This window comes from Cotesia glomerata, linkage group LG1 (assembly GCF_020080835.1).
Source record: "Cotesia glomerata isolate CgM1 linkage group LG1, MPM_Cglom_v2.3, whole genome shotgun sequence".
NCBI lineage: Eukaryota > Metazoa > Arthropoda > Insecta > Hymenoptera > Braconidae > Cotesia > Cotesia glomerata.
Window position 1 is genome coordinate 15347405 of NC_058158.1, and position 13557 is coordinate 15360961.

The 13557-nt window shown below is 29.9% G+C and overlaps 2 protein-coding genes and 1 long non-coding RNA gene across 3 annotated transcripts in view; 1 reads left to right on the forward strand and 2 right to left on the reverse strand.

The window, feature by feature from the left end:
- Positions 1–9392, forward strand: part of LOC123271362 — a 10276-nt gene extending 884 nt beyond the window's left edge. Inside the window, exons 2-3 of the long non-coding RNA XR_006510845.1 lie at positions 9080–9085; positions 9381–9392. This is a non-coding gene — a long non-coding RNA (uncharacterized LOC123271362). The remainder of the gene's footprint in view (positions 1–9079; positions 9086–9380) is intronic.
- The window catches only part of LOC123273473 (calcium/calmodulin-dependent 3',5'-cyclic nucleotide phosphodiesterase 1-like), a gene marked incomplete at its 5' end in the record, with an annotated part of 344764 nt that overhangs the window by 81837 nt on the left and 249370 nt on the right, over positions 1–13557 (reverse strand). The gene's annotated exons all lie outside the window — the stretch shown is intronic.
- LOC123271347 (protein flightless-1) overlaps positions 7123–13557 on the reverse strand; it is a gene marked incomplete at its 5' end in the record, with an annotated part of 29806 nt that continues 23371 nt past the window's right edge. Inside the window, 2 exon segments of the mRNA XM_044737646.1 lie at positions 7123–7221; positions 11800–11926. Of these exon segments, the coding sequence (XP_044593581.1) occupies positions 7159–7221; positions 11800–11926 (190 nt within the window).

The window sequence follows — 13557 nt, forward strand, 5'->3', positions numbered from 1 at the left end:
ATTAAAAATTTTAATGCTCAAAAATATACAATAAAATTAAATTATTCATGTAAGGTAAAAGCCCCAATAGATGATCATGTACCAGTATATGATCACTCCATGTATTTGTATACCTATATTTGTGAATATAGATATACAGATACATGGAGTGATTATATACTGGTACGTGATCATCTATTGGGGCTTATACCTTAAGAGTAATAAATTAAAAATTAAATGGAATGTAATGTGTATTTTTTTAAATGTTACCGTTTAACGGGCTATAACTTCGAAAATAGTGGTTCTACAGTCTTCGTCTAAAGAAATATTTTTGTAGAGAATTTTATTTCTTACAAAAGCCATTAGAAGGTTTTTCGAAAAAAAATTTTTTTAATAACGAAAAGTCCAGTTGAAACAAAAAAAAATTTTTTCCTGTGTTATTTAAATGGGAAATCGAATTTTTTGATGAGCTAAGCCGCTATTGGACTTAAAACCTTTAGCTCAGCGGCATAATTTTTTATTTTTTATATACTACCAGATTTTCTGGTACAGCAGTAAAAAAAAAAATATCGCCTAAAAATGACACACCCTAATACATATATATATATATATATATATATAGCATATATATATATATATATATATATATATATATATATATATATATATATATATATATATATATATATATATATATATATATATATATATATATATTATATATATATTAGGGTGCTTTTTTTTGCGACTATTTTTTTTTCGTTTCCATCCCGAAATTTTGTTGGAAATACACCCAAAAAATTCCTGAAAGTTTGAGACCTTAATATTAATATTAAGTACTCCTACACAGCGTGTGAAGATTTCCCATTTGAAATATACGAGAACTTTCATTTTTTTTTTTTAAATTTCTATAGCTCAGTGGCATTTCATAGCATCACTTTGACCATGGACGGGTTTTTTTTAGAATTGAATGCTCTACAGAAGTGTCCATTGTCGCGAAGTCGTAACTCATACTGGCGGGGTAGTACGGACCACCAAACCGAATTTTTTATAGAATTCTTGTTTTTTCACTCATTATCTCATAAACAACAAGACATACAGAAAAAATGTTAATGATAATTTTGTAGGAAATTCAATTCTCTACAAAAAAGGTCTTCAGCACCAAATCACTAAGATCGATATTTTCTGAGATATTAATCATTGAAGTTTACGTAGCATTGAATTTCCACAAAATGTTGAATCAAATCTTAAAAATAATGATTTTTTATTCGTATCATAATTATAATTAGTAATTACTTATTGATTAAGTTACAAATTTAACGTAAAAATTTTTAATTGTATTTTTCTGAAGTTTTTTATTTTAAATAAATTCCTCATTTAAATCACCCCATAATATTTGAATTTATCATTTAATAATTCAATTTCAATGAAATTCTAGATAAAAATATATTGTGTATGATCATTACGAATAATATAGGATGTTTCTTTGTTGCTGTGTATTGTGATACTGATTAATTGCGGTTTATTTTTCTTGCTCTGGTAGTACTACTGAGCTTTCACTTGACCTTGAATGCGTTCAACAAATTTCCCCTTTAATTGCAGCGCTTTCTTTGTTTTCGCGTACTAATCCCGCGAGAGTAAGAACAAAGCTTAGTGGGCATTGATCAGTGTGACGCCGTTGTATGTATACTTTGTTAAATTTGAGGTTAGGTCGACTTTAACCATCATTAAAATGAGTGAAAAAATTGGTAATAAAACTTGGAATTATTTAATTGGATCTGAAAGAAGCCAAATAAATAATAATAAGCTGCCTTCGTATCGTGACTTACTACATTTTTTTATGTATAAACATCAGTCTTTAAAATTAACTATTCGAAATAGTGCTACTAGTGTTATTAACGATACTAATACTATTCGGGCTAGTTTCAAGATTCCAACTATACGTCCTCAGCACAGTCTTACGAAGTTGGAAAAATTTTATGCCGAATATATAAAAGTGAAGACACATCACAAGAGGGAAAAAAATCGAAAGCACAAAAACAGAATGTTGAAAAGTTTAACCAAAAACTAGATAAATTGTTCGATATTTCGAATTCCACAATGGTTAAGAATTTGCCAAAGAGCAGCAACAATTTCTGAATGAGTGTCAAAAGGGAAAACCAATCTTCACTCGCCCGTTACTAATTTCTTGCCGGTGGAAACTTTTCAGAATAAATCTGACACTGAACAGGAGATAACAAATGAAGATAATGAGAATAATACAGACGAAATTGGTTAGTTTCTTCTCACATACAACTATAAATTATCAAGCTCAACAATCAATCATTTTTTAATAATCGAAAACAATTTCTTATAATTTAGACTCATATTTTTTCTACTTACTTGTAAAATTTAATTCGCATTAAAATTCTAATTTTCTTAACCTCATTTTCTGAAAATTGAATTCTATGTAATTTTTCAATATTTTAAAATTTGTTTCTAGATTCATAACTTTTTTTCTAATTATTAGTCTATCATTTTTGGTAAAATTTCTATCAAGTAAATCTGAATAAGTGAGATAAATCAAAATTTATTCAATTTTGACAAAAATTTTGACTTGAATAAAAAAAAAATTTGTTTTCGATTTTTTTGCAGTCGAAAATTCCCACGCTATTAAAAAATTAAAGTCTCTGTAACCAATAAATTTAAAACACATATATATCATTTTGTCTTATTTTTATTGGGGAAAATTGACGGAAACTCAATTCAAAGAATATCTTTGCTTCTGGATAACAGAAGCTGAATATAAAATTTGAAAAATATTTGAATCGATTGGGTTTATTTATTTAATTCTGAAAAAATTGTTTTAGTCATGAAATTATCGCAACATTCGATGCCAGCAAGTTTTTGTAGTCTATCATCAAATTCCAGTGGGTTGAAACGAACATATTCTGATTTTGAGGATGAACTCCCTGTACCTCCTAAAAAGAAAAAAATCAATATTTTTTAAGATTTGATTCAACATTTTGTGGAAATTCAATGCTAGGTAAACTTCAATGATTAATATCTCAGAAAATATCGATCTTAGTGATTTGGTACTGAGGACCTTTTTTGTAGAGAATTGAATTTCCTACAAAATTATCATTTACATTTTTTCTGTATGTCTTGTTGTTTATGAGATAATGAGTGAAAAAACAAGAATTCTATAAAAAATTCGGTTTGGCGGTCCGTACTACCCCGCCAGTATGTGTTACGACTTCGCGACAATGGACACTTTTGTAGAGCATTTAATTCTGAAAAAAACCCGTCCATGGTCAAAGCGATGCTATGAAATGCCACTGAGCTATAGAAATTTAAAAAAAAAAATGAAAGTTCTCGTATAATTCAAATGGGAAATCTTCACACGCTGTGTAGGAGTACTTAATATTAATATTAAGGGCTCAAACTTTCAGGGAATTTTTTTGGGTGTATTTCCAACAAAATTTCGGGATGGAAGCGAAAAAAAAAATAGTCGCAACAAAAAAAAGCACCCTAATATATATATATATATATATATCTATATATATATATATATATATATATATATATATATATATATATATAAATACATACATTTATAAACTTTTGAACTCTATATATTTTCTGACTCAGCTCGACAAACAGAGTCAGAAAATGACTAGATTTTTTAAAAGTTGCGCCATGAGGACGGCTGTAATAATTAGATTTTTATGAAATCTACTAAAAAAATGATGTCGAATTCTTAGCCTTTGTCATTCGTGTATTATTCATCGTTTCAATACTGTATACCTTATTTTATTTTTGCAAGTTTGATGTTAATATTAGCGTTGCTGTGTATAAGTAGGGAACAAAATACTACTTTAATGTATACTAAATATATTTGTAAGACAAAGAGAGTTTGTAGTCTCAATAACCAATCAAAGGTGTTCCCGCTCTCGACGCGAGCGTGCTTAGGGCAACCCGAAGTCTGAGGTGGTAAACCGTGTTCACTTGTCGCTTGAGTTCTGTAAGAGGTTGACGCGTTTGAACCTTTTTCATGTTTCTTTGTTTTTTTTACATTCATTGTGCTACACAATAATTTTATAGTTTGATTGTTTTTTGGTGATAACTTTTAAAATATAATTTCAATTCAATTGTTTATAGGATAAAAAAATATTTTCTCATGTACGCGTATATTAAATTAATAAGCAGTGGTAAATTTACCACAGTTGCGATTAACCAAATAAAAAAATATAAGAAGAGTAATCCTAATAAAATATTTCAAGTTAAGATACAAGGTGAATATTACCAGTGTTTGGTTTATGCTACTCATGGTAAGTCAAATGTTTTATTGATAATATATAAATAATGTTAAATTCTTAATTAACAATGCATTGAAACCAAAATCTATGCTCTTTGAAATGTGTATTGTTCATTATCATTTTCTCGACGCATAAAAGATTTTTCGATCTTATGTATTGCTATTAACTTATAAAATAATCAAATACAATAGAATACATACAATAACGTAAACATTTTAAGCAAACTGTCCAAAATAAATACAATGAACACAAAGGTATACTAGCATATTTTACTATATTTATTTTATGATTCTCAATTACCAATAGAAATAGCTTTTTTATTATCTTTATTATGTGTATGATACTTATTGAACTGAAAGTCATTAAAAATTTTCTATCTATAAAAATTTAATGGTCGAATAACTAGATTCTATTACAATTGATCATTCCAAGCCTAATGATCACAAAGGGAATTATATATTTTGATAAGTATATGTCGATCTAAAATTTTCTTCTCATGGTTTCAGGTTCAATATATTCAATTAAAAATTGTAAAAATAATTTCTTTATTTCCATATATTTAATTTCTAGAAAAGTCAAAAATCGTAAAATATCGAAATAATGATAAAATAGTGAATTATTAAAAAAAAATTGTTTTACAGCTACGCCATCAAATCTTGGATCGATTCAATTAGAGAAAAAAACAGAAGCTGCCTGGAACGCTACCAACACGTTTGCAACAGAAGTCCTTAAAGACTTGCGTTCCACCGAAAGAAGAAGAGCAAATAGCAGAAGATAGAAGGAAGGTAGTTAACACCTTAGCCACCAGAAGGAAGAGCAGTAGCTAGATCCTCCCTTCACGAAGTAATGCCTGACGGCGGTTTCCATGAGGGATTAGAGGAAAGAAGGAAAAGGGGTTTAGGGTTTAGTGGGTAGGGGCGTTAGTGTCGAGTTTTAGTATGACGCTGCGTCGAGTCGCCACATATCCAGGCCAAACAACTATGCCTAGAATCCGTAAAAAGGATTCCCCCCCCCCCCCTAAGGGAAAAAAAAACACACACACACACACATACGCACACGCACATGTGCACGCAAAAACTTCTAATTCTTGGAAGCATTTTGTTGTCAATTCTTTGATCGAGTAAATAATATTTTTGTTTTAACATCCCATGAGTTGCCTCTACGGACCAACGAATTTAAGTTACATATCTTGAAGCATTAGACTCAGCTGTTGTTAATTGATTTCGTTTTCCCTTAAGTGCTGGCATTAATACTTTATAATTTTTACTTTCTAAGTATTCTTTAACATCACGGAATCCACGATCAACCACAAATGCATCGCCAGGTTCTAATAATTGACATATACCATCAGGATTATCTATAATGTCCCGCATTATAGTAGCATCATTTTGGTTAGCATAATACGGTCTCAGCATATCAACTATGTATCCATCAGTTGTGCAAATTGTAAATGGCTTACACAGTGGTACTTTCTTTTGACCAGAATTCGACTTTCTCTGATACTCATTATTAGAACTTTTCTCATGACGAGCATAGGTCCCATCACAAATCAAAATGAGTTTGTCATTCAAATCGTCATGAAGTTTTTTAGCAACTGCAGATGTATGATTTTGAATAAGATCATTTCTGGATACTGCATTTAAGTCAAAGCGCGAAGGTAATAGTACATTACGATACAAGGGACTTAAGTAGCCGATTATTGAACCGTGGGAAGTTAGCGCACGAGCGAAGCGAGTGCGATAACTTTACATGGTACAATTATCGGTTAATTAAGTCCCACGTATCGTACACTATTTTATGGCACTTCTCTTTTTTTTTCACTCTTTCTCTCTCTCTCTCTCTATTTATTGTTAAACAAAATCTGTCGATCGTGTGGTTTATTTGGACAGTCACGATTATGCATTTTTATTTTGTTTTTGGAGCGGTAATATTTGTTTTTCACATCGTACTAAAATATTAATGTAAATTTTATGTTAAAAGTGTTTTGTATGTACAATGATCAGCTCAGAGAGTGAATTTAGTGATAGTGGCGATATTGTTTCTAATAAAATTAGAGAGACTGCAAAAAATGTTACATTGGATTTATTGCCTGACAAATCTAAAAGATTGTATGTAGCACTTTATAATTTGTTTAAGAAGTGGTGCAAAGGCAAGACAAATTCGTTTTGTGAGGATGTTTTATTGGCTTATTTTGCCCATCTTGAGAAAAGTTATGCACCATCTAGCTTATGGGCTACTTATTCGATGTTAAAATGTACAATTAATACAATAAATAAAATAGATATTGGCAAGTATAAACGATTAACGATGTTTTTGAAGAAAAAGTCTACAGGATACAAATCTAAAAAATCTCAAATATTTTCTAAAGAAGATATTAATAAATTTTTAAATGAAGCGCCGGATGATATCTACTTAGGCTATAAGGTAAGTAAAATATGTATTTTTTGAGTCATCGATTCATTGATTAATTCAAATTATTTATTGCAGACTGTCCTTATTTTTGGAATAGCTGGTGCGCTTAGACGAGCAGAGTTTATTAATTTAACAGTAGATGATGTTAGAAATTTGGATCGATCTGTGCTTTTTGTTAAAATTAATGACACTAAAAATAATATGCCTGGATCATTCACTATAACAGGTGAATTTTATAAGGTGTGTATCAAGTACATAGAATGCAGGCCAGAAGTTAGTAAGACGAACAGATTTTTCTTGAAATATTCCAATGGAAGATGCGTCAACCAACCAATTGGTGTTAATATGATTCCTAAAATTGCGAAAGATATAGCAGCTTATTCAAATTTGTCTAATTTTTAAAGATTTACTGGCCACGCCTTTCGTAGAACTTCCGCAACATTATTAGTTGATGCTGGTGGTGATTTAACTACGCTCCAAAGGCATGGTGGATGGAAATCCAGTGGGGTTGCTTTTGGTTATGTTGCTGACTCTGAATAACAAAAAAAAAAAAATTTGTGAACAAATTAGCAGTGGAATCGAACTAAAAAAATCAAGATAAACACCCAATCTCTGCTTCTAAGATAACAACTAATCCAGCAACTGTAGTAGCACCAGTTCAAATTCCATCTATGTTATCTACCGGTTTAAGTTCGTCTTCTCCAGTTCCAGAAAAACGGGTTTCAAAATTAAAAAAAAAAAATAATATTCTTCCTCAAAATTCGAGTTCTGAAATCTCAACATCATATCAGAGTGAAGATTTTTTAGTTAATGAAGAAAATCAAGAAAATTTTTCAATTCCGAAATTAAAACCGCAATCCAAAAATTTAATTTACCCGGACCAAATTTGCAACAAGACTCAATACACAGAAGTTTTATACGATTCAGACGTTGGTTTATTCGTATACGATCCACTAAGTATCTATTCAAATGTATCTTATGTTTTTAACAATTGCAATGTTACCGTCAATAGTAATGGCAATTGTGTTTTTAATAATTGTACTGTGGAAAATGCAGCTCAAGCTAAAAACATAAAAAAAAACTAAATTATTTTATTTTAGTATTTTCTTATGTATTTCTTGGTAAATTACTTTAATATTTTGTTTATAATTTATTATAAAATATTTTAATAATGTTCATACCATAATCTAATGTTTTGTTTATAATTTAAGATATTCTAATAGATATTACTAATTAAAACTTTAATGTTTTTGTATTAATTATTGATGTAATTTTATCGTGTTTCAATAAATATTAATTTCCAAATAATAAAAAAATTTTTAAATTTCCTCAAATAAAATTACAAAGTTAATATACTACTCTAAATTTATCAAAACAAAAGAAAGTACTAGACTGATTTATTTAATGCTTATTTCAGTCGGTATGTATGTTTATATATGTTTGACAGTTTAAATTAACCATAAATATAAAGATATATTATTAGTATTATAATATTTTCTAGTGCTCCTTTGAATGATTACATGATATTTCTCTTTTTTCTGCTTATTTGTATTCCGTGAAGTAAGTAAGTGCGTGGTTTAAGCAAAGTATAGCGTGCAATAATCGACTAGTTAAGTTCCGCGCAAGCGTGATTTAAAAGAAATTTTAAGTCACTGAGTACTATAAAATGTCTTTTTCAAAAGATTGGATGACTTGCTCACAATACTTTGATACTATCTGCTTTTCATCAATCTCCAAAATTGTGGATATTAACTTATTTGAATTACCTGAGCGAAGCTTAACTAAAAACACTATTAGAGCTTGAGTTACACTTCGAGCGTTAGTATTTTTCATTAACACTAACCAATTCCGCAACTCAATCACATTTTCCCATTTTAAACCAGTTAAAACACAAAATTTCTCATCTGACACACGATAATCATCCATTTTATATAGCAATTTTGAATCACATTCTTGAACTTAACTGAGACAATGTCATTTGTGACAAACTAGACTCCGTTCGTTCTAATAGTTCACTAACGATAGATTCAGATTCATCTTCAAAGCCATTTGCATCTGGATCAACTTTTCTTTTTTTATACAACTCCAAGCGACATTTGCCACAAACAATATCACCAGTGAAAAAGTCAATATCAAAGGCTGTAGAAAATTCATCAATGTCTTGTTCTGTTAACAGGGTTTTAGGAGTTCCAGATACTTTCTTTACTAATTTTGAGCAAATGTAACACTTATCATTGACGGTTTTATTTGAAGACATTTTATTAGATTAATAAATAAAATATAAATACACTATCTCTCTTATCATAAGCAACACTTGTGTCAACTGTTGCGTATGCGGCCAAACACGCAAGTGGGCACGTCAGTCGCGTGATTTTTTTTTGACGTCAGAGGACTGAGTCGATAATGTACCATATGCAACGACTAATAGCGGCAATTTTAAAAATATTGTCAATATTATTACAATATAAATCATGATTGAATACATAAATGATTGAATATTACGACAAGAATATTTTCCACAGATCTTCGAAAGAATTACTCAATATTCATTGCGATTAAAGGATATAACGTTTGACGTAGGCAAAAAAAATTATTATTGTTATCAATAGAGAAATGAATATTTTAAATAAGATAAAAAAACATATGTGAGCGAGAAGAATCAAGATTTAAAAATAAAATACATAAATAAAGTAAAAATTAGCATAAAAAATGGTTTTTATTTTTTTTTTAATAAGGCGTGCCTTTTTTTTTAAATCTGAAAAGCTCATAAGTCCATAGAAAAATAAATGAGGAATTCGAAAAAAATGGTTTCATAACTGTGCCAGAATCGTATCATAGTTAAAAATCGAAATTAAAACAAAAGTGCCATTTTTTTCGAGGTTTTTATTAACCGATATAGCTCTTAATTTTTTTCCTAGAAGCTACTATCAGTCCCCAAAACATATTCAAAATTCAAATCAATCGATTGGTGCGTTCCTGAGAATATTCATTTTGTCTGATTTTTACACATTTGGCTTTTTCTCAAATACCAAATAGATTAGAGATCTGAAACTTTCAGGATCTTATTATCTTATTAGTACCTGAAAATCCTCCCAGTATCGTGCCGATATCTTTCAAGGGCAAATTCACAATGCTTATACTCCTAGGACCTTTTGAATACTTTTGAGACATTTTTGGAACATTTCTTGGACAGTTTTAGTGTTTTTACAACAAATTTGAAACATTTTTAGAACAATTTTAAGACAATTTTAAACGTTTTTAAAGTGATTTTCATAGAGATAATTTATTTTTGCACAGCTGCAGATTTGTCCCGAAATTAATGGATGAAAAATTTTTTGTACAATTTAAGGACGTTTTTGGGACAATTTAAGAATTTACGAATTACCTATTTACGGTGAAGTTCAAAGAATTTTCTTTTATAATGATAATATAATGCTGTTGTGTAAGCTATAGGAGACTATGTGTTACAATATGAGTTTATGTGCAAATGAAATATCTGAAAAAAAAGCATAGTTATCAAATTAATAATTTATCATGTTTAAAACATCCATTATATTGTGAGAAACATCATGGTTACGATAAAAATAATTATTATATTGTTCCCAAACATTTAATATTGTAAATATTATTTAGCTTGTTGTATAACATTCATTAAATCGATTTCTGCGTAATTTTATGAATTGAAAATTCTTAAATAAATTTTAGTTGTCTCATTTTGATGAATATTGAATATGAATTGCGTTTTATGGATTATGTAATATTCATACTCCGATACGGTGTAAATTTCTTCTACTGTTACACCGGTATTACACCGGTCACACCGATATTACACCGGATTTTTAACACCGCAAAAGAGCACCGCTACACCGGTGTTAATACACAGGTGTTACATAGCGGTGTTAAAATGAATCCATTTCAACACCGCTGTTCAACTTCCCGCTAGTCAAAATCGGTCAATTCGTTCAAGAGATATTGTGAACGAAAGAAAACCGAAAAAAGTGTTTTTTTTTTGGAATTACTCCGAATTTCCTAGTTTCATCGATTCAAACTTGTGGATTCTTTATGAAACAGAAAAAACTGCGTCGAATGCCGCCAACCGCGTGGAAATCAGTTAATTCATTCAAAAATTATCGTGGTTTGAAAATTCCAAAAATAGTATGCTATGAAACTCTTATCCGACTTTTGAGCTCGAAGAGCTCAAAAGTATAGAATAGCTATCGCTTTAAGCTCGAAGAGCTCAAAATAACACATAAATTGTATTTTCGAGCTTGGAGAGCTCAAAAACATCATTAGTGCTATTTTAAGCACCTAGGTATGGAATTAGCAGGAAGTTATCAGGGTCTGCCGTTTTTCTAATTTTTTTACAGTGTAAGATCACTCGGAAAAAAATTTTATTTTTAATTTTTGGAACTCGGATCTAAAAACTAGATACTGAGAGCTACAATTTGCTTTTTTCATTAGCTGTATGACGATTTTTCTATAAGTTACAGCCTGTTGAAAATCTCCCAAAAATTTGGTTATTCACCTTGCTTCCTTAATTTTTGTGAGAAGTGTATGATAAACCAATTTCCAATTTAATTTTACCATTACAATATTTTAATGTAGTTACTATATATAGATACTGGATGAAATATTTAATTAGCCATTTAGCTGGCTTAGCCTTTAGCTAATTATCTCAGCTAATTTAAGTTAACCAGCTAAGCTGAACAGCCAGCTAGCTAATTAGCTTGTTTAAATTTTTAGCCGGCTTAACGGGCTAAATTGTACAGCCCTACTTTTCACTCATGATATCCAATATATGTGATGAATACCGTATAGACGGATCCATAATTCAATCGATCAACTTCGTTAATTTCCGTCTTAAGTCGTCAAAACGAATTTTCTTTAGCCTGGTACCATAATAAAAAGGGAAAAGGGAATTAGTCGATAAAATTCTTGATGATAACATGCATCTCGTGCTTAAGGTCGATTACATATTCAAACCGTATTTTCAAATATATAAATGTTATTAAGTTCATTATGATTGAATAAACAACCCAGCAACGAATTTTAATAGTGAATATTATTTATTTAGTCCGAAGCTATTCAATATACATGCATATACATATACCTGACATTCACTGCCTTCTTGAAGTCTCATTACTAAAGCAAATTCTGGTCGGTCGATCATATTAAACAGTTCTTGTGAAAGTTTAACTGCTGCGGCTTTGACTAAACGTGTCGATTTTTTTCCAAACCTAAAAGTTGGACCATTATAGAATATCAATTATACTATCAACAAAACTACTTTGAAAGTATGAAATAGAAAAACATGGCATACAGTCTGGAGATGAAAGCGGATTGATTCAATTCATGTGTTTACTACCCTTGCCTTCGGCCCGGAGAGTAGTTTTACACACGGATTGGAATGTCTAACTTTCCTCCCTCGGAGTGCAATATACAAAATTTTTGTTCATTGAACAAGTTAAGTATGTTTCTATATTACTTGCATTGAATTTTAAAGTTTCAACGTTTGTTGAGCCAGTCAGAACAAGATAATTTCAGACCTATGCAATCTGTTTCATCCCGAGGCTAGAAATTAGTCAATTTCTGCCCGTTGAACGAAGTTGAAATAATTTTTAGATCTATTAGAACTGCTACTGCTAATTGTAAGCCTCGAGATAACTAATTAAGTTAACAGTTGAAAATTGCGTTTTCGGTCTTGAATTGTCTAATTTTCATGAGTGTGTTAATATCAGTTGTGCTTAATTCTTATTACTGTATAATCTGTCTTTTGTTGTTCTAAATTAATTTATTAACGGAAACAATTCACCGACAAAAAAAGCAATAATTCCTGTTTCGTACGTACTCAGTAGTATTTTAGAAAAATTTTCGTAGACAGTAAAGAGTGCTGTATGACATACGACTGGTAAGGGCCAGCAATAACTTTAACCTCATTTTTTTCAAAACACTACTGATAACTGTACAAATAGTAATGACTACTGTTTTCTTTTCTCCATGTTCAAAATAAATCATTATTTCCAATCACGTTTGAACACGAACAATAAGGGAAATTTCGGATTACTAGTGGACTTAAAAAAAAAAAATATTTTAAAAAGAAAGAGTTTCATTCCGACCATTGTCAAAAAAGAGATGAACAAAGAACAGAAGATATGTTGTAAGTAGCAAATATCTTTTGTATGAGTAATAAAAAAAATCTCAATTACTGTAAGGAAGGTTTTATTTAAGGATAAGGTAAATGTTCCAGTAGTTGACCGTTTGCATAAGAAAGTCCTAAAATTGTTATCAACTGCATTTTTCATGACCTTGAAATTTATTTTTTAATTATTGTTGAACTTATAATCATGATAATGAATTGGTATTCCAAATACACCAGCACACAAAAAAAAAAAGTTGTCAGTACTTTTGACGGGACCCATATATCTTTATGTATTTCGACCCGCTGAATCCGAATTTGAGGTCAGTTTGACCCGTACACCGTCAAATTTTCGAGAAAACTTTGAAAAACCGAAAAAAATGACGAAAATCGGCTGTTTAGGCGATTTAAAAATTTTTTTTGACCTAAACTAAGCATGATTTTTATGTATTTCGACCCGCTTAAAACTTATCTGAAGTTTATTTAGACTATAAGCCATTAAAAGTTTAAGTAAATTCCAAAAAACCCTGAAAAATTGCAAAAAAAGCAAAAAATAGCAAAAAACAAGCTGAAAATTCCGGATATTGTGTTAAAAAACATTTTATAAAATTAGATTAATCATGATTCTCATGTATTTCGATTTGCCGAATATAAATCTCGAATTTATATGGCTCAAACATCTCTAAAAATCTGAATAAATGGCAAAAAACCACTGAAAATTAAAATAAATCA